Raw genomic sequence first — 27,529 nt, 5'->3', positions numbered from 1 at the left:
TAACTCTCCTTAAAAAGGATGATTTACTAACATTAACTTTTTAGTTATAGATAATTATTAATTGATAAACCTTAGGGACTGCTGTCCTACCCGCTATTGTAGGAGATCAGGATGTTTTATTTGGGTTTTTATTTTTGTGGAGGGAAGTGGCACCTAATTGTGGTCTAGATTGTTCCTCATACTTGTAGAAAGCAAAATCAGTTAACTTCCAAGATAAATCACAAGACAGATTGGAGACATTTTCAATTATATCACTGATCACTTACCTAAGAGAAATGAAAATACACAAATAACCAATTACTTCTTCTAGAAAAACCTATAGACTTATGTGAAACCATCTCGAACTCTTTGGTGCAGCCAATGTAAAAGAAGAGTAAAGAGTACCTTACTTTGGTGTATTCAAGGCCAGCCGCCACTATGATGGCAATTCAAACACATGCTATCAGAAATAATTTGGGTGTATCACAAAAACTCAGTATAGCTTGTTTGCAAAGTGTCCCAAAGCTCAACTCATTTCAAGTACTTAAGATAATGCCATACAAAGTGAGTGTGACCAGAAATTGCTCTAAAATAGACATGCTGAAGGGTAGAGAGAACTATTTAACCCATAACAAACGACGAAAACAGTAAGGGAGAATGAAAATGGTGAATGCCATTGCTACCCACCATGGTGACTCATGACCTGGCCGGCAGCCTCCATGCTGACATTCTGGAGATAGTTGTGGCAGCGTTCCTTGTGCTCCTCCAGTGAACTGCGCTGCTTGTAGCTTCGTCCACAGTAGTTGCACTTGTGAGGTTTACCCACTGTGAAGAGAACTCAAGATTAGTGTGCTGTCAAGTCTCATCCAAAGCAAAATTACCAGCTAACTTTTGATAGTCTGGAGGAAGCATTTATATGCTTTTCAGACTTAAATCTCTTCCACCACCACACTCCAGTTGAGGCAATTAAAGATAATAAACTTCTACCAAGATTAAAAGATAGCAAGAAAAGGCAGATCGTACCTTTGGTGATAGGGGAAATAATGAATCAAAATCATGCTCTGACTGTATCCTAGATCATGAGAGCCTGATGATTGATCTTCAAATTATCTGACTCTTAACACTAACATTTACTCTTACACAGTTCTCTCAGCTCTGACTCATTCAAAAGACAAATCAGGAGTGTCCTAGATACATGATGAGAATTATTTTTATTTATTGGGAGGGGGCTAAGAATGGAGAATTTTACTGAAGGAAACTAAAATCCAATAACTTGAAATGTCATTGTCTAATGAAAAGATTATTCATGGGTACCAAGAAGACTAGAAAGGATTCAGGTGATGAGAAAAAGCACAGATAAAGGCAGAGAGTTTCTCTTTTCTTTCCACCTTAGTAATAACTATTCACACATGCAAAACTTTGTGGCAGATCAGCCTATTCTCCTACATCAGTCAGCACTGTTCTTATATTACCAAGAATTATTAACCTACTAGGTGCTTTGAGTCAGGATTATTAACAATAATCACCAAAGCCCTAACATATTTAGTTATACAACGATAGTGATACTTAATTACATATTTCACATTCAGGAAATGAATTATTTTCTAATAGCCACATCTCATTATACCTGGTAAAATACTTCAATGCTCACATTAAAAAAAAAACAACTTTAAAAAATTAAGAAGGAAACAAAACACATTTAGGGAAAGAGGTGTGTTTTAATGTAAGACTATTCACAAGGGTATCACAGAGCACATTGATTCTTGGTGTTGAATGGATACAGAAAACCATAAAGCATCAGGTGGTCTGTTGCCAAAGCCCTCAGTTAAGCACATTGTGAATCAGGTCAGCTGCTCTCATTCGACTCCCTTAGGAATTATTTTGTTTTGCCTAGAGGACAAATAGACAACTCTTTTTCATGGTCAAAGATAGCATCCTCAACTCCAGGTCCCTTACAAACCCATGCTAGGATAATGGTCATAAATGAAACTGAAATACTTGAACAAGACAAGGTATTCACACCTGCATAAAAATTTCACTACATTGATTAAAAAACCCAAACAAACCTTTAGATTGTATTTGAAGTGCATATAAATTCAAATCAGTTATTTGATAATCACAGTTTTTTTGTAAACCATCTTAAAAAACAAAAGCTATCTAAGGCAGGATCAGTCATTTCTAAAAATACTAGGCAAAGTAACTTCTATTTTTCAGAACCAAGAATTTCTGGGAAGTAAAAACCAGGTAGCTTTTTAAATTGTGAAGACTCTTATAGCACTGTGTGAGAGCATAAAAAATACAAGAAAATATTTTTTTAGTCAAAAATATTAATGTAAATAGTATAAATATATTTATATATAATTGCATTCCAAGATATGGGGCTGCATATGACAAAAAGTCTCTAATGAATTTTCTCTCAACAAGTCTATTAAGCAACTAATACTTGTTAAGCATATACATTGTAGTTAACAGCCCACTATAAACTAGTTCCATTGTCTCTGTCTTCCCCTTCTTAAGTCCTGTTGCATTGTGTCCTGTGATACCTATGTTTTACTGTGAACATAATATCCTCCTATACTTCTTCCCCTTATTTCTCTAAGCAATTGACACCTTTTTAACTGAATTAAAATATAGTTCTTGTCCACTCCCCTTGGCTCAAAACCCTCTATAAACTCCCAACTCCCCAGATAAGGAAGAAAAGACAGGATACTTTCTACTCCCCTCATTTTAGAATTCAATCCCATCTGCTTTACTTCAGCCTCTCCCATTTTGTCATCTATTTGTTTAAAACGTAACTCTTTCCTCTCTTCATCCCATCCTTGTTCTCTGTGAGTATAACAGATATTTGAGTAAATTGCTCTAAAAGTATAACCTCAATTTCCCCAAATCTTCATCTGTATTCCATTCCAGTAATCCACATACTGGGTGACATGCTGGACTCTGACATATCATAACTATTCTATGTCCAAGAAATTTGTTCTGGAAGTGTTCCACCTTACCCTTCTACATGTCTCATTTAATACATCTTTACTGAAAGCCTACTAGGTACCAACTCTGGGACAAGGCGGGAATGTAAAGTGGAGAGCAAATTCTCATGGTGCCTATCCTCATGCAACCAACAGTCTGTTGAGGAAGACAGATATTTAACAAATATACAAGCAATACATTACAAATTGTAAATTCTACAGAGCTAAAGAATGGTAAGCTAGTATAACATGGGGACCCCAATTTCGTGTGAGAAGGTTGGACAGGAAGGTCTGCCTGAGGTATGAACATTTAGGCTGATAACTGAAGAAAAAGTAGAAGTTAGTCAGATAATGGGGATGGGGGGGAGGGTGGAGGAGAGACAGTGTTTCCGGGAACTGCTGTCATCTCTTTCTATTTACTCTCAAGTTCTTAGCTACTTCGAATTCTAGATCATGCCCTTGCTACTCTTTTGAAAATTATTTTCAAGCATCATCAACAGTCCCTTCCAAATCCAATGGCTCTACTATCCCTACAAGACCATTTCCTGTCAGTTCTTTGATATTTCTTTTTTTCTTTTTCCAGTTTTATTGAGATATAATTGACATAGAGCACTGTATAAGTTTAAAGGGTACAGTAGAATGATTTGACTTACATACGTCATGAAATGATTACCACAATAATTTTAATGGACATCCATTTTTCCTAAAAATCAAGGTCATGAAAATATTGTTTATATTTACTCCCTATATATGATGAGTTTAACTGTATAATAGGTATCAACTATATGAGTTAATATGTATAACATATGTATATATATTCACAGAAAAGGACCAGTCTTTTGCTACTTCTCTTTTTACAAATGTTATTATTTACACAGTCTCACTATCTGAAACACCTTCATTCTGCTACCCCTCCTCAAAGCTCCCTTAACTCCCCAGTGCCATCTTTTCCAGGTTCCGGGTCTCCATGATGTAATACCTTCAACATAGGGACCTTCTATCGCCCCTCCCCTAATAAAGTTCTATATTGAGGGTTAAAAAAAAAAAAACATTTAAAAAAAGTCATCAGTAGTCTCTGAAGTGCTAAATCCGGTAGACTTTAATCAGTCCAAATGTTCCTAAGTCCTTGTCCCTATCAAACTTTCAGGAGTCTTGAATCTCCTGTTTTAGCTTCTGGGATCAGATTCTGCATCCTCACTCCCTGGCTTCTCAATCTTTTCCTACCTGGTAGATATATATGTACCTCCAGGATTTGCTCTCAGTACAGTAGTCTCCCTCTTTTCCCTCTAGATTAAGCCCTCATTTCTATGAAATGTCCAAATCATGCCCAGAATAATTTCCCATGTTTGGAAGCTCCTATTTGCCACAAACATTTTAAAAGTGATCATGGTGAACCCAAGGACACAGTTTCCCCCTCTGTGCTCTCACAGCGCTCTGTCCATATTCTGTTGATGCATTACTTATGATAATTGCATTGTAATTATCCATCTGATCTCCGTTTCCCTCGTCCAAACAATGAGCTCTGTCATGAGGACAAAGGTCATGTTTTATTCAATTTGGAATTGATAGTGCTTACTGTAGTTATTAAACATAGGAGATACTCAATATGTATTTGCTAAACGACTGTACTTCAACCACATACTTCCAAATGCCTTTGGAGTATTGCGTTATGCATATTCCTCTGAAATCTAAAATTCAACATATCCAAAATTATCTTCCTCTACAAAACTACTTCTTTATTCTGACTGCTCTTTTGTGCGTTACTACTGTTTTAATAAACCAGACTCGTGACAAGGCAACCACTATTGTTGCCTCCTACCTCATTTCTCACATCCAAATAATTGCTGAAGTTTATTCCTCCATCTCACTCCCAGAACCAACTTCCTAGTTCAAATGTTCATTATCATGAACCTGGGCAAGATTAGTATACTTCAAACCAGGTGTTCTCTTGCCTTGTGTAATTATTTTACTCCCCTCCTCAACAACCTTCAATGACTTTTCACTTCCACTGAACAAAGTTCAAATCCCTGTACCTGGCATTCAGCATTCTACACTGTCTGGTCCCAAGGGATACATCCCATCTTCTACCCCAGGATTCAGCCAGGATTACCTTCCACTTTTACACTTCTGAGTCTTAGTTCTTTCTGGAATGGCTTCACATAATTTCTGCCTCTTGAAATCCTACACATCCTTCCAATCTCCCTAACCATGTTCCATCCAAAAGCGATCTTTCCTACTAAAGAACTGTAACTGTATTGGTCCTCACACTTAGGAAACTTGTAACATTCTGTCTCTTGAGTTATTTGTGATTACATCTGACCCATGAACAACTTGGGTTTGTACTGCATGGATCCACTTATAATGTGATTTTTTTTTCGACAAATACATACTACAGTACTGCATGATCTGCAGCTGGTTGAATCCACAAATGTGGAACCGTGGATGTGGAGGGCTGACTGTGAAGTTATATGTGGATTTTCTACTGCAAGGGAGGGGGTGTTGGTGCCCCTAACCCCTGTGTTGTTCAAGAATCAACTGTATGTATACATTCATTTTGATCTCCCATGTTAGATTATGAGCTTCTTGAGAGACTGAATAATGTCTTATATATCTTTGTAACCTCCAAAGAGTTTAGCATGGTGATTTGTTCACAGCAAGAACTAATAAGTGGTGTTTTCATGAATGACATCATTTCCTAACTCTTTAAATATTTTCCTTTCACTGGTTTTCCCTGAATCTTTTATGAACTTTAAAAGCAATGCATCCATATAGAAAAATTTTAAATTCACCAAAAATTATTTATAATTATATCATTTAGAGATAAGTATCTTTAACATTTTTATATCATGTATTTTTTCTGTGCATGCAAAGATATATTTTGTTATGAAATTGGGTCATTTTATATGCTGTATTTTACAATTTGCTTATTTTACTGAACAATATATCTTGAAATTTCCCCATGACATAAAATAATAGTTTTGTTGCTGCTGTTAGGTAACAATTTTTTCCCGAATTCTAAAATTATGATATGTTGATTTAGTTTGCCTTAGCATTCTTAGTCCTTTTCTTATTTACTTTAATAATTATTTTTCTTTTTACCATAGTTACTATGCCCATACTTGAAAAAAAATATCAAATAGTCCTAAAGGGCACTTAATGAAATAGTCTTCCCCTTACCCCACCCCCATCTAAACATAATCTATATCTCTGTCCTCTCTTTTTGGAATTTCTATTAGTTTGATGTTAGACCCTCCAGATTGAGTCTTGAAATTTCTTTTTTCCCTCGTATTAATTATCCTTTTACCCTGTTTACTTTTAGAAAAATTCCTCACCTTTTTCTTTGAATCTGTGAAATATTTTCTGGCGAATATAAATTTCTCTGACCTCTTTCCTTTTTCTTAAAAATAGTATTCTGTTTTTTCATGGGTACAATAACATTTATCTGAGCATAATTTTTTCTTTTTAAAAAAGTTCTTTTTATATTGTCTTCTCTCGCTTTTTTTCTTTTTTACACTGGTGTCTGTATTGGAGGCTTTCCTTAAATGTCTGGTGCCTGAATATTTATTGTCCATTTATATTTAACAGTAAGGCACTAAAAAGCTAATTGGAAGTTCAGGAAACACAGGTGAGGTTTGTGAACTACTGGTGAACTACTGCAGAGTGACCAGGTAATGGAGCAACCTTTTCATTGTCAGACCCCCAAATATAAATATATATGTCTTTTCTCTAGGACCTCTCAATTCCCTTAGAAAAGATACCTCCAATTTCCAGCCCTGGGGGTAGGGGGGGGTATGAAGCTAGATATTAGTATTCCGGAAGTAAGGCAAGATATGGGGCCAGGAATCTAAATGTCCAACTGTAGTTTTTTACATACTGTCCCTGCTTTAAGTCCTTTGTTTTCCCCCTACTCTCTACTTTTCCTGAAGTCTCTAAGCTAGAACCTTTCCAATTCAATATCTCCAGAGAATAAATGTTATTTTCCTGTAGTTGCTTGGCTGTAGTGAGAGTGGCTCTGTGGCCTGTTTTGTATTCAGATTTTGAAATCCTTTTATATCCAATCCAGAGTTTCATCCCTACCATCAACAGTCATGTTCCTTCCAAGTCCAGAGACTTTTCAGGATTCTCTAGTGCCAAATGGCTTTGCTACTCATCCTTTATTCCCTTCTATAATCACTGTAAGTTCCTGAGTCTTCTGTTTTGTGAAGTCTATTACCACCCCTCCCTTTATCTTCTTCCCATCCTCCTCTTGCTGCTATTCTGTCCTTTCCCATTGTCTTTGATCTTAATGCGTTTATACTTCTATAAACGTCTACTGTGATTTTAGTGTAGTTTTAAAGAGTAGAGACAGATGTAGCTTTTCATTTCATTATGTTTAGACAGCAACAGACAGTATCACTTTCAATGTTGGTATGCTATGGCTCTGGAAAGGGTGTGCCCTAACTCTGTATTTAGATAAATAGGAGCATGACATGCTAGTAAAGATTAGCCACCAAAAAAGGAATCACATATTTGTAAGACAAGGGAATTTGTGGAAATGTAAAACTAAATATTCCCTCTATTCTACTCTCATCTACTATGTATTTGTCTGTTATAATACAACATTCCCTACCTATGTTCAAATATGTTTTAGTGTAAACATTTGCAGTGGTTCTCAAAATATGAACTGCATGCTACCTATGTTAGAATTACCTGGAGTGCTCTTAAAATGCAGATTCTTGGGCACCATGCTAGGGCCTAGAATTTCTGAGAGAGGTACTCTGATCTCCCTATGTTTAACAAGCCTGCCAGGTAGTTGCTTATGTACTGAAGTTGAAAAACAATGGTCTATAGAAGCTCATAAATCATCATGTTCTCTAAGTCTGGTATTGAGTTAAAATTTCTTATCAAAGTGAAGAATACTTTTCTTAACTCCACCATAATGATCTTAATTATATTATTGAAGGAGTTAAAATTAATTTTCTTTTACAAGAAATGTTGGGATGAAAATCTGAAAAGCCTATGGATGAAGTATCATTTATTACTGGTAAAATTTTTTTTAAAGTATTTATTTTGGTATGGGAGTTTACTACTGTACGTTTATAACATCTTTTGAGGACAGTGATCCAGTTTAAACTTTACATCAATTCTACTTCAAACTGACCTGTGTGTCTGGATTTTAAAATTCAAGTGGATCAGAGTCAGTTTGGGGCCATCCCGACTGGTTAGGAGAAACCCTAGAAGTTAACCCTTGCTCCTGGGAGACCCCAGTGGGGTCCAAATGCTGGGTGAGCCCAACATGTCCTCAGTAGGTTCCCAAGAATACAGACCCAGGCCTGAAGATAGCGTGTGAGATGCCACCCACAGCATCACTATCTGGGAGAACAGGAGGGGAGAGAAGCCTTTAACAATCTGGCATTACCCCAAAGCGGCCTCACTTAGCCAGAAGTTACCTTTTTACCCTGGAATTGTGTGTTACAACTGGAAGAAAAGGAATAATGTTAATGGACCCGTTAACTTCCCAATTCTACTGATAGTGCAAAATTGAGCCACACATTACTTCAATTATATGGTCAAGAAAGGAGCCACATTTTCACGAAACACATGGGTTCATGTTTGTTTCATTAAAAACTTGGGCCGCACCAGAAAGACAAGATCCAGCCTCATCCACCAGAACACAGGCACTAGTCCCTTCCACCAGGAAGCCAACACAACCCACTGAACCAACCTTAGCCACAGGGGGCAGACATCAAAAACAGCGGGAACTACGAACCTGCAGCCTGTGAAAAGGAGACCCCAAACACAGTAAGTTAAGCAAAATGAGAAGACACACACACAGCACAAGAAGGAGCAAGGTAAAAACACACCAGACCAAACAAATGAAGAGGAAATAAGAGGTCTGCCTGAAAAAGACTTCAGAATAATGATAGTAAAGATATCCAAAATCTAGGAAATAGAATGGAGAAAATACAAGAAGTGTTTAACAAGGTACTAGAAGAACTAAAGAGCAAACAAACAATGATGAACAACACAAGAAATGAAATTTAAAATTCTCCAGAAGGAATCAATAGCAGAATAAATGAGGCAGAAGAACGGATAAGTGACCTGGAAGATAAAGTAGTGGAAATAACTAGTGCAGAGCAGATAAAGAAAAAAATAATGAAAAGAATTGAGGACAGTCTCAGAGACCTCTGGAACAACATTAAATGCACCAACATTCGAATTATAGGGGTGCCAGAAGAAGAGAAAAAGAAAGGGACTGAGAAAATATTTGAAGAGATTATAGTTGAAAACTTCCCTAATATGGGAAAGGAAATAGCTAATCCAGTCCAGGAAGTGCAGAGTTTCCCACACAGGAAAAATCCAAGGAGAAACACACCAAGACACATATTAATCAAACTATCAAAAATTAAATACAAAGAAAAAATATTAGAAGTAGCAAGGGTAAAAAAACAAATAACATGCAAGGGAGTCCCCATAAGGTTAACAGCTGATCTTTCAGCAGAAACTCTGCAAGCCAGAAGGGAGTGGCAGGATGGCAGGATATATGTAAAGTGATGAAAGGGAAAAACCTACAAACAATCTTACTCTACCCAGCAAGGATCTCATTCAGATTCAATGGAAAAATTAAAACCTTTACAGACAAGCAAAAAGAGAATTCAGCACAAACAAACCAGCTTTACAACAAATGTTAAAGGAACTTCTCTAGGCAGGAAACACAACAGAAAGAAAAGACCTACAATAATAAACCCAAAGCAATTAAGAAAAAGGTAACAGGAACATACATATCGATAACTACCTTAAATGTAAATGGATTAAATGCTCCCACCAAAAGAAACAGACTGGCTGAATGGATACAAAAACAAAACCTGTATATATGCTGTCTACAAGAGACCCACTTCAGACCTAGGGACACATACAGACTGAAAGTGAGGGAATGGAAAAAGATATTCCATGCAAATGGAAAGCAAAAGAAAGCTGCAGTAGCAATTCTCATATCACACTAAATGGACTTTAAAATAAAGACTATTACAAGACACAAAGAAGGACACTACATAATGATCAAGGGATCAATCCAAGAAGATAATAACAATTGTAAATATTTATGCACCCAACATAGGAGCACCACAATACATAAGGCAAATGCTAATAGCCATAAAAGGGGAAATCAACACTAACACAATCATAGTAGGGGACTTTAACACCCCACTTTCACCAATGGACACATCATCCAAAATGAAAATAAATAAGGAAACACAAGCTTTAAATGACACATTAAACAAGATGGACTTAATTGATATTTATAGGATATTCCATGCAAAAACAACAGAAGATGCTTTCTTCTCAAGTGCTCATGGAACATTCTCCAGGATAGATCATACCTTGGGTCACAAATCAAGCCTTGGTAAATTTAAGAAAATTGAAATCATATCAAGTATCTTTTCCGATCACAATGCTATGAGACTAGATATCAATTACAGGAAAAATATGTAAAAAATACAAACACATGGAGGCTAAACAATACACTACTTAATAACCAAGAGATCACTGAAAAAATTAAAAAGGAAATCAAAAAATACCAAGAAACAAATGACAATGAAAACACAATGACCCAAAACCTATGGGATGCAGCAAAAGCAGTTCTAAGAGGGAAGTTTATAGCACTACAATCCTACCTCAAGAAACAAGGAACATCTCAAATAAACAACCTAATCTTACACCTAAAGCAATTACAGAAAGAAGCACAAAAAAAACCCAGAGTTAGCAGAAGGAAAGAAATCATAAAGATCAGATCAGAAATAAATGAAAAAGAAATGAAGGAAATGACAGAAAGATCAATAAAACTAAAAGCTGCTTTTTTGAGAAGATAAACAAAATTGATAGACCATTAGCCAGACTCATCAAGAAAAAAATGAGAGAAGACTCAAATCAATACAGTTAGAAATGAAAAAGGAGAAGTAACAACTGGCACTGCAGAAATACAAAGGATCATGAGAGGTTACTACAAACAACTGTATGCCAATAAAATGGACAACCTGGAAGAAATGGACAAATTCTTAGAAATGCACAACCTGCCAAGACTGAATCAGGAAGAAATAGAAAATATACACACACCAATCATAAGCACTGAAATTGAGACTGATCAAAAATCTTCCAACAAACAAAAGCCCAGGACCAGATGGATTCATAGGTGAATTCTAACATTTAGAGAAGAGCTAACACCTACCATTCTCAAACTCTTCCAGAGTATAGCAGAGGGAGGGACACTCCCAAACTCATTCAATGAGGCCACCATCACCCTGATACCAAAACCAGACAAAGATGTCACAAAAAACGAAAACTACAGACCAACATCACTGATGAACATACATGCAAAAATCCTCAACAAAATACTAGCAAACAGAATCCATCAGCACATTAAAAGAATCATACACCATGATCAAGTGGGGTTTATCCCAGGAATGCAAGGATTCTTCAATATATGCAAATCAATCAATGTGATAAGCCATATTAAAAAATTGAAGAAAAACCATATGACCATCTCAATAGATGCAGAAAAGGCTTTTGACAAAATTCAACACCCATTTATGATAAAAAAAAAAAACCCTCCAGAAAGTAGGCATAGAGGGAACATACCTCAACATAATAAAGGCCATGTATGACCAATCCACAGCCAACATTGTTCTCAATGGTGAAAAACTGAAAACATTTCCACTAAGATCAGGAACAAGATAAGGATGTCCCCTCTCACCACTATTATTCAACATAGTTTTGGACGTTTTAGCCACATCAATCAGAGAAGAAAAAGAAATAAAAGGAATCCAAATTGGAAAAGAAGAAGTAAAGCTGTCACTGTTTGCAGATGATATGATACTATACATAGAGAATCGTAGAGATGCTACCAGAAAACGACTAGAGGTAATCAATGAATGTGGTGAAGTAGCAGGATACAAAATTAATGCACAGGAATCACTTGCATTCCTGCACACTAATGAAGAAAAATCTGAAAGAGTAATTAAGGAAACACTCCCATTTTCCATTGCAACAAAAAGAATAAAATACTGCGGAATAAGTCTACCTAAGGAGACTAAAAGACCTGCATGCAGAAAACTATAAGACACTGATGAAAGAAATTAAAGATGATACAAACAGATGGAGAGATATACCATGTTCTTGGATTGGAAGAATCAACATTGCGAAAATGACTATACTACCCAAAGCAATCTACAGATTCAATGCAATCCCTATCAAACTACCATTGGTATTTTCCACAGAACTAGACAAAAAATTTCACAATTTGCATGGAAACACAAAAGAATCTGAATAGCCAAAGCAGTCTTGAGGAAGAAAATCGGAGCTGTAGGAATCAGGCTCCCTGACTTCAGACTATAGTACAAAGCTACAGTAATCAAGATAGTATGGTACTGGCACAAAAACAGAAATATAGATCAATGGAACAGGATAGAAATCCCAGAGATAAACCGACGCACATATGGTCACCTTATTTTTGATAAAGGAGGCAAGAATATACAATGGGGAAAAGACAGCTTCTTCAATAAGTGGTGCTGGGAAAATGGACAGCTTCATGTAAAAGAATGAAATTAGAACACTCCCTAACACCATACACACACACACAAAAACCCAAAATGGATTGAAGACATAAATGTAAGGGCTGGCACTATAAGACTATTAGAGGAAAACATAGGCAGAACACTCTATGACATAAATCACAGCAAGTTCCTTTTTGACCCACCTCCTAGAGAAATGGAAATAAAATAAAAAATAAACAAATGGGACCTAATGAAACTTATAGCTTTTGCATGCAAAGGAAACCATAACAAGATAAAAAGACAACGCCCAGAATGGGAGACAATATTTGCAAAAGAAGCAACTGATAAAGGACTAATCTCCAAAATTTACAAGCAGCTCATGCAGCTCAGTATCAAAAAACAAACAACCCAATCCAAAAATGGGCAGAAGACCTAAATGGCCATTTCTCCAAAGAAGATATACAAATTGCCAATAAACATATGAAAGGATGCTCAACATCACTAATCATTAGAGAAATGCAAATCAAAACTACAATTAGGTATCACCTCACAGCAGTCAAGAGTGGCCAAAATCAAAAAATTTACAAACAATAAATGCTAGAGAGGATGTGGAGAAAAGGGAACCCTCTTGCACTGTTGGTAGGAATGTAAAGTCATACAGCCACTATGGAGAACAGTATGGAGGTTCCTTAAAAGACTAAAAATAGAACTACCATATGACCCAGCAATCCCACTACTGGGCATATACCCTGAGAAAACCATAATTCATATACCACAATGTTCATTGCAGCTCTATTTACAATAGCCAGGATATGGAAGCAACATAGGTGTCCACTGACAGATGAATGCATAAAGAAGATATGGCACATATATACAATGGAATATTCCTCAGCCATAAAAAGAAAGGAAATTGAGTTATTTGTAATGAGGTGGATGAACCTACAGTCTGTCATACAGAGTGAAGTAAGTCAGAAAGAGAAAAACAAATACCGTATGCTAACACATATAGATGGAACCAAAAAAAAAAAAAAAAAAAAGGTTCTGAAGAAGCTAGGGGCAGGACGGGAATAAAGACGCAGACCAGACGTAGAGAATGGACTTGAGGAGACAGGGAGGGGGAAGGGTAAGCTGGGACAAAGTGAGAGAGTGGCATGGACATATATACACTACCAAATGTAACATAGATAGCTAGTAGGAAGCAGCTGCATAGCACAGGGAGATCAGCTTGGTGCTTTGTGACCACCTAGAGGGGTGGGATAGGGAGGGTGGGAGGGAGACGCAAGAGGGAGGAGATATGGAGATATATGTATATGTATAGCTGTTTCACTTTCTTATAAAGCAGAAAGTAACACACCATTGTAAAGCAATTATACTCCAATAAAAGTATAAAAACAAAATTCAAGTGGAAGAACTTACATTGACTAATTTCTCTTACATTGCTGATCGTGCTGTTGCAGTCTTTTAAGAGGGCTATATAGTGTTATTTCACATAAGAAAGAACAGCATGGAAATTAATCCTTTCCACTAGCAAAAGATAAATGGTTTGCCTGGGTGTTGATTGTGGGAGTCTATCTTTCCCACTTCCCACAACACCACATTAAAAGCCAACTGGAATATGTTGTCAGAACATAGCTAAAGCCTTTAAGTCATTTATTTTTCAACTATTACTTTGAGAACTCATGGGGAAAAAGATAAAATGAGAGGTTGGGAAGAGAGAACCATTTTAGAGTCGCCAATTTCCTGACTTGATAAGCTAAAGTAGGGCTCATTCACATGATCATAGCTTTACGTGGGCACTTCCAGCCATCTTCCTCAAATATCTGTTGCCTCTGAAATCTGAGTTATAGTACATATAGATTTTTACTTTGTTATATCAGTTTTATTGAGGTATAATTTACATTGAATAAAATCCACTCACTTTAAGTATATAATTCAAGGAATTTTGAAGTGTATATGGTTGTGTAACCACCATCACAATTACAATATTTTAATTTCCATCACCTTAAACCAAAGTTCGGGATTGACATGTACATACTGCTATATTTAAAAATAGATAACCAACAGGACCTACTGTAAAAATAAATAGATAAATAGAAACTTGGAAAAACTGAAATGTATGAAGAATACAAATTAAAATCATCTGCAATAAACATTATTATAAATCTAAAAAAAGTAGGTCTTACTAATAGAGTTAGTCTCTAAATTGGGTAGTGTAAGTCATCCAATCTTGATTTTTCAAAATTATTTTGGCTATATTAGTTCTTTTGTGTTTCCAAAGAAATTTGGAATCAATTTGTCAATTTCTATAAAAAATCCTGCTAAGATATTGATTGGGATTATATTGAATTGATAGGCTAAATTTCAGGAGAATTAACATCTTAACAATACTGAATTGTTCAAAATATGATCATACTATCTCCGTTTACTTAGGTCTTCTTTAATATCTCTTGGCAGTGTTTTATAATATTTCTTGCACATAATTACATAAACCTAAGTATTTCACATTAAATTTATCTCTATTTTTCATATATTTTGGATGCTATAATAAATGGCACTGCTTTCTAATTTTCAGTTTCCTATTGTCCATTGCTAGCATGTAGAAGTAAACTTGATTTCTTTTTATTAACTTTGCATCTTACAACCTTAATGAAATCACTCATTAATTTTAGTTTTTTGGTAAATGCCTTGTTATTTTCTATGCTATAGGTGATCATGTCACCTAAAACAAAACATAGTTTTATTTATTCATTTCCAATTTGTATTCTTTCCCTTGCCACACTGCATTGACAAGATTCCCAGTACAATGTAGAAAAGTAGAGAGAGCAGACATTCTTGGCTTGTTCCTACTCTTAAGGGTAAACTTTCATTCATTTATTGTTAGTGTGATGTTAGTTGAAAGTCTTTCAAGGATGGTTTTTATCCTGTTGAGAAAGTACCTTTCTATTCTATTGCTGAGAATTGATAAACCCCACTTCGTCATGATATATTATCCTTTTTTATATATTTCTGGATTCTACTTGCTAAAATTTGGTTAAGGATTTTTGCATTTATGTTCAGGAGGGATATTGCTATACAGTTTTCTCATGTTATAATGTCTTTGGTTTGGGCATCAGGGTAATGCTGAACTCATACAATTAATTTGGAAGTATCACTCCCCCTTCTATTCTCTGGAAGAATTTTCTCCTTACATTATTTCTACCTTAAATGTTTAAAAGTGAAGTCATCTGGCATTTTCTTTGTGGGAATGTTTTTAAATATTGGGTGGGCCAAAAAGTGCCTTTGGTTTTTTAAGTAAAAATAAAAGACTTTTTTCAATTTCACCAAGAACTTTATTGAACAACATATTCTCCCTTTTGTTCCACTACCTTCTGCCATTTTTCAGGGAACTTCATATTCCATCTTCCCAAAACTTTTTATTTTTTTGAGCAAAGAACTGTTTCAGGTGCCTTTTACAGTCTTCCAGGGAATTGAAATTTTTTCCATTAAGAGAAGTTTGTAAAGACTGAAATAAATGGAAATCTGAAGGTGCAATGTCTGGCGGATGAATCAGAACTTCCCAGCCAAACTGTAACACTTTTTGCCTGGTCATCAAAGAAACATGTGGTCTTGCGTTATCCTGATGGAAGATTATGTGTTTTCTGTTGACTAATTCTGGATACTTTTCATTGAGTGCCACTTTCAGTTGGTCTAATTGGGAGCAGTACTTGTTGGAATTAATTGTTTGGTTTTCCAGAAGGAGCTCATAATAGAGGACTCGCTTCCAATCCCACCATATATACAACATCACCTTCTTTGTATGAAGACTGGCCTTTGGTGTGGCTGGTGGTGGTTCATTTCACTTGCCTCAAGATCTCTTCTGTTCCACATTGTTGTACAGTATACACTTTTCATTGCCCATCACAATTTGTTTTAAAAACGGAATGATGTTTTCATTAGGTGTAAGTAGAGAATTGCATGGGGAAATATGGTCAAGAAGGTTTTTTTCGCTTAACTTACGTGGAACCCAAACAGCAAAGCAATTCACATAACCAAACTGGTGCAAATTGTTTTCAACGCTTGATTTGGATATTTTGAGTATGTCAGCTATTGCCCACGTGGTATAACGTTGATTGTTCTTAGTTAATGTCTCAATTTGATCGCTATCAACGTCAAATGGTCTTCTCGACCATGGAGCATTGTCCAAAGAGAAATCTCCAGCACAAAACTTCACAAACCACTTTTGACACATTTGATCAGTCACAGCACCTTCTCCATATACTGCACAAATCTTTTTGTGTGTTTCAGTTGTGTTTTTACCTTTCTTGAAATAATAAGGCACAATATGCCAAAAAGGTTGCTTTTTTCTTCCATCTTCAATATTAAAATGGGTACACAAAAATTCACCAATTTTGATGTCTTTTTAAAAAATACATGCTGATATGACAGCTGTCACATACAATCTAACAAAATTGTTTCAAATAAAGTTAGAGACAACTAAGTGCTACTAGAGCCATCTTACGGAAAAAACCGAAAGAACTTTTTGGCCCATCCAATATAATTTCAATTCCTGGAAAGAATATTAAGTTATTAAGAATATCTATTTCTTCTTGAGTGAGCTTCAATAATTTCTATGTTTCAAGAAATTTATTTCATCTGCTCGAATTTATTTCAAGTTTACTGACATAAACTTGTTCATAATATTTCCATATTGTACTTCCAATGGCTATAGGGGTTTTAGTGATGTATCATTTTCATTTCTGATGTTGGTAAATTGAATATTCACTCTTTGTGCTGGTTGATCTTGGCTAGAGGCTTACGCATTTTATTAATATTTTCACAGAATCAGCCTTTGATTTCATTGGTTTTTCTCTATTATTTGTCTGTTTTCTCTTTATTATTTCCCTCCTTTAGATACTCTAGATTTAATTTATCCCTCTCTCATAATCTCTTTAGAAGCAAGCTTAGTTGGTTTGAGACCTTTCTTCTTTTCTAATACAAGCACTTAATTATATACGTTTTCCACCAAGTACCACTTTCATTCTCATCATGTTCATGTTTCCTTTATATTCTTGAACATAAGGAACATATTTATTATAGCTGTTTAATCAACCCAATCTGCTAATTCCACCATTTGATCATTTCTGGTCTGTTTCTACTGAATGATTTTTCTACTGATTGTGGGTAATCCTTTCCACCTTCTCTGCATATCTCTTAATTTTTAAATAGCTGCTGGCTCTTGTGAATTTTACATTAGTGGGTCCTAGATTCTGTTGCATTTCTTTAAAGTATGGGTTACTTGTTCTGCTATGCAGTTATATTACTTGGAATCAGCTCAATCCTTCTGGTATTTGCTTTTATGCTTTAAGGCAGATCTAGAGAACGTTTTAATCTCAAGGCTTATTTAGCCCCAGTACTATGGCAATACCACTGAGGTCTTAAATCAATGCCCTGCATATGGCAAAGTCTTTCTATACTGGCTGGTGAGAATGAACTCTTCCCAGCCCTAAATGAGCTCCAGGAATTGTTCAGCCTTCTGCTTTCTGGTGTTCTTTCCCCAGCTTCAGGTAGTTTCCTCATACATGTAAAGAGATCACTATTTAGCCAAAGAGTAAAGAAGGCCCTCTGAAAAACTTCAGTTTTTTCTGTGCAGTTTCCTCCTATCTGATACTCTGCCTTGCATATCTAAGCACATAGGTCTCCCTGGACTCTGATCTCTGTCTCCTCACAGTGAGACTGCCTGGCTCTGTTTGGGTTTTCTGTCCCTGCACTGTGGGCTGGAAACTGCTTCTAGGAAGTAAGCTGGGGTAATCATAGACCTCACTGCCTTTGTTCCCTTCTCTCAGGGATCACAGTCCAACAGTGCCTCTTGTTCAATGTCTAAAAGCCATCTAATATTTTGTCTGGTATTCTAGTTGTTCAAGGTGGGAGGGTAAATCTAGTCCCTAATACTTCATCATGATTGGAAGCAAAAGTTATGTTAGTAATTGGGTTAAATACCAAGAAATTAAATACCACTAACTTTGGAGGTTTTACTATCAATACAATTCAGGTAACTGAAATAAAGTTTCTTTTAAATATAATTCTAAGAATATTCATTATAATACCAAGAGTCCTAAAACACAGAAGATAGCTGTGTCAGTGTTCCCAAACACTCGAAAGTTAACACCTAGTCTCTTCTTTGGCATACTGTTCCTCATAAAAATCCTACACTAACCAAAAAAGGGAAGAATTATCAGTATAATCTGTCAGAGGTACAGATAGAGACTACTGACCTGAACAATGAACTACAAATTGAAGATGCAGTAAAGAAAACTTGACAATCCTGACAACTATTCAATTACTAGAAAATTCTAGCAAATTTTTTTGTTTTCTCCATCTGTCATTATGAGGAATTAGAAATAAGAAATATCTGCACCTATACTCCTAAGAATCCCACATACCTACCCAGAAGTAAAAGCAAATCAAATAGCCATAAAGAATTGTGAAGTAGAAATGTTTACCATAAATTCATAGGGTGTTATGAAGTTATATAGCACAACCAAGACTTGTTCACTTATATTTTCTTGAAATATGTCACTTCGAGTTATCCTAGTGAAACCTATAAAACCAATTACAATAGCACTAATTCACGTGGTAAATGTTTTATTCTTTATATAGATATGTTTGTTTACACATACAGAAACATGCAAAGAAACATTTATATACAGAAAATATATTTACCATTTGTCATGACACATATAAAATCAGGAACAGAGCATTATGCATATATCACATTCATTTTCCCTTAATAAAATTAAATACACCCACTTTCCTATAAATATATAAATAAATGCACAAATTTGATTTCTGATTTTCTTAGCAATTGCTTAAAGAATTATAAATTAATCTGAAGAAAGATTAGCCCCGAAATATGGCACAACTGTCATTATTTCTGTAATTATATTACTAACTGGGTTAAATACCAAGTTATACTTTACCTGAATTAGTGGTTGGTTTTATTGTATCAACTGTGTACATAAAAAATTCTAATATTCTTGATCCCTACTGCTATATTGCTGCATCAAAAAAGGTTTTGCCAATTCATATTCAGACTAGTAGTATACAAGAGAGCCATTTCACAATACTCCCAACAATAAGTACTCTCATTAAAGTAATAAATTCTCCACTATTGTGCTAGGCCTGTGACCCTCCAGTTGTAGCAAGGCACTCTGGGGACACAGAAGCACACTCTTGGGCAGGATATTTTAAAGCAAGATAAGCACAGGATATTTTAAAATTTGAGGGAAATAATAAAACTCTACACCCCTCAGGTGTCATGTGAACTACCTGCTCACAGATTCAACATTACAACACAATACATTCCTTTCAATGATGTCATCTTTGTGAAACTAGGTTTCAGCAGTTGCTGCAACACAAGGCAAGTACCTTGTGAAAATCAGTGTGGAACAGGAAATGAGAGGGATGGTGTCCAATCTAATTCCTGAGTTGGGGAAGTTGTGCAGTTCCCAACAGGGTGTACAATCCCATTAGTAAGTATGACTGTTTTAAGAATGAAATGAAAACACTTTGTCTTTCAATTTAGGTATACTATTTTTCAAATGGCTATGAAGTGGTTGGGACAGAGATACTTAAGTCGTTTAGACTTGACTACTTAATAAATGAAACTGTTAGGTATATTTCTTTTAGGTCTAAAGGCACTGGAAAAACTTACTGAGACACCAAGAGCACTGTGAACCAAGAAAGTTTGGGAATCTCTGTGCTAAACAACTCAATATAATCATATTTCTTTTTAATCTTTGTATCTATTAAGGCTAATAAACCTTTGACTTCTCATAAATACTTAATTTATGGCTTTTTGCTGTTTAGATGTTTTGAATTTTCATGGAGTTAAAACTGTTGGTAATTTTCCTCTTTGTGATTTATTTTACTGTTCTAAGTTTCAAAATTCTGCCTGATACAGAATTTCTGAGAAATATCTACATCTATTTTTTTTCCTAAATCTTTAGAAGTCTTAATGATTAGGGTTTTTTTTTGTTTTGATAAAGTAGAAAGAGAGTATTTTAGAAAGAAAACAAATTCTTACTTGAAAGTGAGCTATTTTTCAAAGAGAACCTCTGTTATGCTAAATTATTTCAGTATAATTCGGTGTCTGTAAAAAATTATTACAGTAAAATAACTTTTATCTCTCTAGGCAGAGTTTATCAATGGCAAGGAAGGAGAATGTTAAATGTTCAAATATGTCTGTGAACTAGGACAGTTAGGTGGATTTCAGAGAGATTCACAATGTACATGAGCATACCAAGGTTCTTTTGATGTTTAGATTCAATAACAAAACAAGCAAATAAAATCTGTTTAACCCAATGTTTTCCCCAAATTATTTTAAATATAAAAGTATTTTATAACAAGTATTAATTTCCTAAGTAACTATTTTTCTATGGATGTACACTGAAAAAACTGAACTATGATAATAAAATAGGTACATGCTGCCAGCTTTAATGTACTTTACTGTTTGTTCTTTTATAGGATTTGCTAAGTGTTGAGCAAGGCCATATAATTCTTTTTATTCTTTTTTTTTTTTTTTTTTTTTTTTTTTTGCGGTATGCGGGCCTCTCACCGTTGTGGCCTCTCCTGTTACAGAGCATAGGCTCCAGATGCACAGGCTCAGTGGCCATGGCTCACAGGCCCAGCCGCTCTGCGGCATGTGGGATCTTCCCGGACCGAGGCATGAACCCGTGTCCTCTGCGTCGGCAGTCGGACTCTCAACCACTGCGCCACCAGGGAAGCCCCATATAATTCTTTTATCATTCATTTAACATACATTTATTGAGAGTCTTCAAGTGCAGTGGATACAACCCTGAACAAGACAGACATTAGCTTTGAATTCACAGAGCTGACATTACTTTTTATTTTATTTTATTTTTTTTAATTTTATTTTTTTATACAGCAGGTTCTTATTAGGTATCCATTTTATATATATTTTGTATATATGTCAATCCCAATCTCCCAATTCATCACACCACCACCCCCGCCGCTTTGCCTCCTTGGTGTCCATATGTCTGTTGTCTACATCTGTGTCTCAATTTCTGCCCTGCAAACCAGTTCACCTAGAACCATTTTTCTAGGTTCCACATATATACGTTAATATATGATATTTGTTTTTCTCTTTCTGACTTACTTCACTCTGTATGACAGACTCTAGATCCATCGACATCTCTACTAATGACCCAATTTTGTTCCATGTTATGGCTGAGTAATATTCCATTGTATATATGTACCACATCTTCTTTATCCATTCATGTGTCAATGGGCATTTAGGTAGCTTCCATAACCTGGCTATTGTAAACAGTGCTGTGATGAACATTGGGGCACATGTGTCTTTTTGAATTATGGTTTTCTCTGGGTGTATGCCCAGTAGTGGGATTGCTGGGTCATATGGTAATTCTATTTTTAGTTTTTTAAGGAACCTCCATGCTGTTCTCCATAGAGGCTGTATCAATTTACATTCCCACCAACAGTGCAAGAGGGTTCTCTCTTCTCCACACCCTCTCCAGCATTTGTTGTTTGTAGATTTTCTGATGATGCCCATTCTGACTGGTGTAAGGTAATGATAACTCACTGTAGTTTTGATTTGCATTTCTCTAATAATTAGTGATGTTGAGCAGCTCTTCATGTGCTTCTTGGGCATCTGTATGTCTTCTTTGGAGAAATGTCTATTTATGTCTTCTGTCCATATTTGGATTGGGTTGTTTGTTTTTTTAATATTGAGCTGCATGAGCTGTTTATATATTTTGGAGACTAGACCTTTGTCCATTGATTTGTTTGTAAATATGGTCTCCCATTCTGAGGGTTGTCTTTTCATCTTGTTTATGGTTTCCTTTGCTTTGCAAAAGCTTTTCAGTTTCATTAGGTCCCATTTGTTTATTTTTGTTTTTATTTCCATTACTCTAAGAGGTGGATCAAAAAAGATATTGCTTTGATTTATGTCATAGAGTGTTCTTCCTATGTTTTCCTGTAAGAGTTTTATACTGTCCAGTCTTACATGTAGGTCTCTAATCCATTTTGAGTTCATTTTTATGTATGGTGTTAGGGAGTGTTCTAATTCCATTCTTTTACATGTAGCTGGCCAGTTTTCCCAGCACCACTTATTGAAGAGACTGACTTTTCTCCACTCTATATCCATGCCTCCTTTGTCATAGATTAGTTGACCATAGGTGTGTGGGTTTACCTCTGGGCTTTCTATCCTGTTCCATTGATCTATATTTGTTTTTGTGCCAGTACCATAGTCTTGATTAATGTAGCTTTGTAGTATAGTCTGAAGTCAGGGAATCTGATTCCTCCAGCTCCGTTTTGTTCCCTCAAGACTGCTTTGGCTATTCAGGGTCTTTTGTGTCTCCATACAAATTTTAAGATTTTTTGTTCTAATTCTATAAAAAATGCCATTGGTAATTTGATAGAGATTGCTTTGAATCTGTAGATTGCTTTGGGTAGTATAGTCATTTTCACAATGTTGATTCTTCCAATCCAAGAACATGGTATATCTCTCCATCTGTTTGTATCATCTTTAATTTCTTTCATCAGTGTCTTACAGTTTTCTGCATACAGATCTTTTGTCTCCCTAGGTAGGTTTATTCCTAGCTATTTTATTCTATTTGTTGCAGTGATAAATGGGAATGTTTCCTTAATTTCTCTTTCAGATTTTTCATCACTAGTGTATAGGAATGCAAGAGATTTCTGTGCATTAATTTTGTATCCTGCAATTTTACCAAAATCATTGACTAGCTCTAGTCATTTTCTAGTGGCATCTTTATGATTCTCTATGTACAGTATATGTCATCTGCAAACAGTGACAGTTTTTCATCTTCTTTTCTAATTTGTATTCATTTTATTTCTTTTTCTTCTCTGATTGCCGTGGCTAGGACTTCCAAAACTATGTTGAATAATAGTGGCGAGAGTCGACATCCTTGTCTTGTTCCTGATCTTAGTGGAAATGCTTTCAGTTTTTCACCATTGAGAATGATGTTTGCTGTGGGTTTGTTGTATATGGCCTTTATTATGTTGAGGTAGGTTCCCTCTATGCCCACCTTCTGGAGAGGTTTTATCATAAATGGGTGTTGAATTTTGTCAAAAGCTTTTTCTGCATCTATTAGGATGATCATATGGTTTTTATTCTTCAATTTGTTAACATGGTGTATCACATTGATTGATTTGCATATATTGAAGAATCCTTGCATCCCTGGGATAAATCACACTTGATCATGGTTTATGATCCTTTCAATGTGTTTTTGGTTTCTGTTTGCTAGTATTTTGTTGAGGATTTTTGCATCTATATTCATCAGTGATATTGGCCTGTAATTTTCTTTTTTTGTAGTACCTTTTTCTGGTTTTGGTATCAGGGTGATGGTGGCCTCATTGAATGAGTTTGGGAATGGTCTTTCCTCTGCAGTTTTTTGGAAGAGTTTGGGAAGGATGGGTGTTCACTCTTCTCTAAATGTTTGATGGAATTCACCTGTGAGGCCATCTGGTCCTGGACTTTTGTTTGTTGGAAGATTTTTAATCACAGTTTCAATTTCATTACTTGTGGTTGGTCTGTTCATATTTTCTATTTCTTCCTTGTTCAGTCTTGGAAGGTTATACCTTTCTAAGAATTTGTCCATTTCTTCCAGGTTATCCATTTTATTGGCATAGAGTTGCTTGTAGTAATCTCTTAGGATGCTTTGTATTTCTGTGGTGTCTGTTGTAACTTCTCCTTTTTCATTTCTCATTTTATTGATTTGAGTCCTCTCCCTCTTTTTCTTAAAGAGTCTGGCTAATGGTTTATAAATTTTGTTTATCTTCTCAAAGAACCAGCTTTTCGTTTTATTGATTTTTGCTATTGTTTTCTTTGTTTCTATTTCATTTATTTCTGCTCTGAACTTTATGATTTCTTTCCTTCTACTAACTTTGGATTTTGTTTGTTTTACTTTCTCTAGTTCCTTTAGGTGTACGTTTAGATTGTTTATTTGAGATTTTTCTTGTTTCTTGAGGTAGACTTGTATAGCTATAAACTTCCCTCTTAGAACTACTTTTGCTGCATCCCACAGGTTTTGGATCACTGTGTTTTTGTTGTAATTTTCCTCTAGGTATTTTTTGATTTCCTTCTTGATTTCTTCAGTGATCTCTTGGTTATTTAGTAGCATACTGTTTAGCCTCCATGTGTTTGTGTTTTTTATGTGTTATTTCCTGTAATTGATTTCTAATCTCATAGCATTGTGGTCAGAAAAGATGCTTGATATGATTTCAGTTTACTTAAATTTACTGAGGCTTGATTTGTGACCCAAGATGTGATCTATCCTGGAGAATGTTCTGTGTGCACTTGAGAAGAAAGTGTAATCTGCTGTTTTTGGATGGAATGTCCTATAAATATCAATTAAATCTGTCTGGTCTGTTGTGTCATTTAAAGCTTGTGTTTCCCTATTAATTTTCTGTTTGGATGATCTGTCCATTGGTGTAAGTGAGGTGTTAAAGTCCCCCATTATTATTGTGTTACTGTCGATTTCCTCTTTTATAGCTGTTAGCAGTTGCCTTATGTATTGAGGTGCTCCTATGTTGGGTGCATAAATATTTACAATTGTTATATCTTCTTTTTGGATTAATCCCTTGATCATTATGTAGTGTCCTTTTTTGTCTCTTGTAATAGTCTTTATTTTAAAGTCTATTTTATCTGATATTAGTATTGCTACTCTAGCTTTCTTCTGATTTCCATTTGCATGGAATATCTTTTTCCATCCCCTCACTTTCAGTTTGTATGTGTCCCTAGGTCTGAAGTGGGTCTCTCGTAGACAGCATATATATGTGTCTTGTTTTTGTATCCATTCAGCAAGCCTGTGTCTTTTGGTTGGAGCATTTAATCCATTCACGTTTAAGGTAATTATTGATATATATGTTCCTAATACCATTTTCTTAACTGTTATGGGTTTGTTTTTGTAGGTCCTTTTCTTCTCTTGTGTTTCCCACTTAGAGAAGTTCCTTTAGCATTTGTTGTAGAGCTGGTTTGGTGGTGCTGAATTCTCTTAGCTTTTGCTTGTCTCTAAAGCTTGTGATTTCTCTGTCAAATCTGAATGAGATCCCTGTGGTGTAGAGTAATCTTGGTTGTAGGTCCTTCCCTTTCATCACTTTAAATATGTCATGCCACTCCCTTCTGGCTTGTAGAGTTTCTGCTGAGAAATCAGCTGTTAGCCTTATGGGAGTTCCCTTGTATGTTATTTGTTGTTTTTCCCTTGTTGTTTTCCATTATTTTTCTTTGTCTTTAATTTTTGTCAATTTGATTACTATGTGTCTTGGCGTGTTTCTCCTTGGGTTTATCCTGCCTGGGACTCTCTGTGCTTCCTGGACTTGGGTGGCTATTTCTTTTCCCATGTTAGGGAAGTTTTCAACTATAATCTCTTCAAATATTTTCTCAGGTCCTTTCTCTCTTCTCCTTCTGGGACCCCTATAATGCAAATGTTGTTGCGTTTAATGTTGTCCCAGAGGTCTCTTAGGCTGTCTTCATTTCTTTTCATTCTTTTTTCTTTATTCTGTTCCCCAGCAGTGAATTCCACCATTCTGTCTTCTAGGTCACTTATCCATTCTTCTGCCTCAATTATTCTGCTATTGATTCCTTCTAGTGTATTTTTCATTTCAGTTATTGTATTGTTCATCTCTGTTTGTTTGTTCTTTAATTCTTCTAGGTATTTGTTCTTTTATTCTTCTAGGTCTCTGTTAAACATGTCTTGCATCTTCTCGATCTTTGCCTCTGTTCTTTTTTTTTTTTTTTTTTTTTTGCTGTACGCGGGCCTCTCACTGCTGTGGCCTCTCCCGTTGCGGAGCACAGGCTCCGGACACACAGGCTCCGCGGCCATGGCTCGCGGGCCCAGCCGCTCCGCGGCATGTGGGATCTTCCGGGATCGGGGCACGAACCCATGTCCCCTGCATCGGCAGGCGGACTCTCAACCACTGCGCCACCAGGGAAGCCCTGCCTCCGTTCTTTTTCCGAGGTCCTGGATCATCTTCACTATCATTATTCTGATATCTTTTTCTGGAAGGTTGCCTATCTCCAGTTCATTTAGTTGTTTTTTGGGGGTTTTGTCTTGTTCCTTCATCTGGTACATAGCCCTCTGCCTTTTCATGTTGTCTATCTTTCTGTGAATGTGGTTTTTGTTCCACAGGCTGCAGGACTGTAGTTCTTCTTGCTTCTGCTGTCTGCCCTCTGGTAGAGGTGGCTATATAATAGGCTTGTGTAAGTTTCCTGATGCAAGGGACTGCTGATGGGTAGAGCTGAGTGTTGCTCTGGTGGGCAGAGCTCAGTACAACTTTAATCCACTTGTCTGAAGATGGGTGGGGCTGGGTTCCCTCCCTGTTGGTTTTTTGGCCTGAGGAGACCGAACCAGGCTCTTTGGTGGGGTTAATGGCGGACTCTGGGAGGGCTCACGCCAAGGAGCACTTTCCAGAACTTCTGCTGCCAGTGTCCTTGTCCTCATGGTGAGCCATAGCCACCCCCCGCCTCTGAGGAGACTCTCCAACACTAGTAGGTAGGTCTGGTTCAGTCTCCTATGGGGTCACTGCTCCTTCCCCTGGGTTCTGATGCGCACACTACTTTGTGTGTGTCCTCCAAGAGTGGAGTCTTTGTTTTCCCCAGTCCTGTTGAAGTCCTACAATCAAATCCCACTAGCCTTCAAAGTCTGATTCTCTAGGAATTCCTCCTCCTGTTGCCAGACCCCCCAGATTTGGAAGCCTGATGTGGGGCTCAGAACCTTCACTCCAGTGGGTGCAATTCTGTGGTATACGTGTTCTCCAGTCTGTGAGTCACCCACCCAGCAGTTATGGGATTTGATTTTATTGTGATCATGCCCCTCCTACCATCTCATTGTGGCGTCTCCTTTGTCTTTGGATGTGGGGTATCTTTTTTGGTGAGTTCCGGTATCTTCCTGTCGATGACTGCTCAGCAGTTAGTTGTGATTCCGGCGCTCTTGCAAGAGAGAGTGAGCGCACGTCCTTCTACTCCGCCATCTTGAACCAGTCTCCGAGCTGACATTACTTAACCATTCAAATATTTCCATTTGC

At 36.3% G+C, this 27,529-nt stretch overlaps 1 protein-coding gene across 3 annotated transcripts in view; it reads right to left on the bottom strand.

The window, feature by feature from the left end:
- Window positions 1-27,529, bottom strand: part of IKZF2 (IKAROS family zinc finger 2) — a 165,682-nt gene that overhangs the window by 14,043 nt on the left and 124,110 nt on the right. For all 3 annotated transcript variants that reach the window (XM_060106264.1, XM_060106262.1, XM_060106263.1), the window contains exon 5: window positions 667-804. In XM_060106264.1, the coding sequence (XP_059962247.1) occupies window positions 667-804 (138 nt within the window). The remainder of the gene's footprint in view (window positions 1-666; window positions 805-27,529) is intronic.

This window comes from Mesoplodon densirostris, chromosome 8 (assembly GCF_025265405.1).
Source record: "Mesoplodon densirostris isolate mMesDen1 chromosome 8, mMesDen1 primary haplotype, whole genome shotgun sequence".
NCBI classification, from domain to species: Eukaryota; Metazoa; Chordata; class Mammalia; order Artiodactyla; family Ziphiidae; genus Mesoplodon; species Mesoplodon densirostris.
This window is presented reverse-complemented; position numbering and strand designations above follow the sequence as displayed.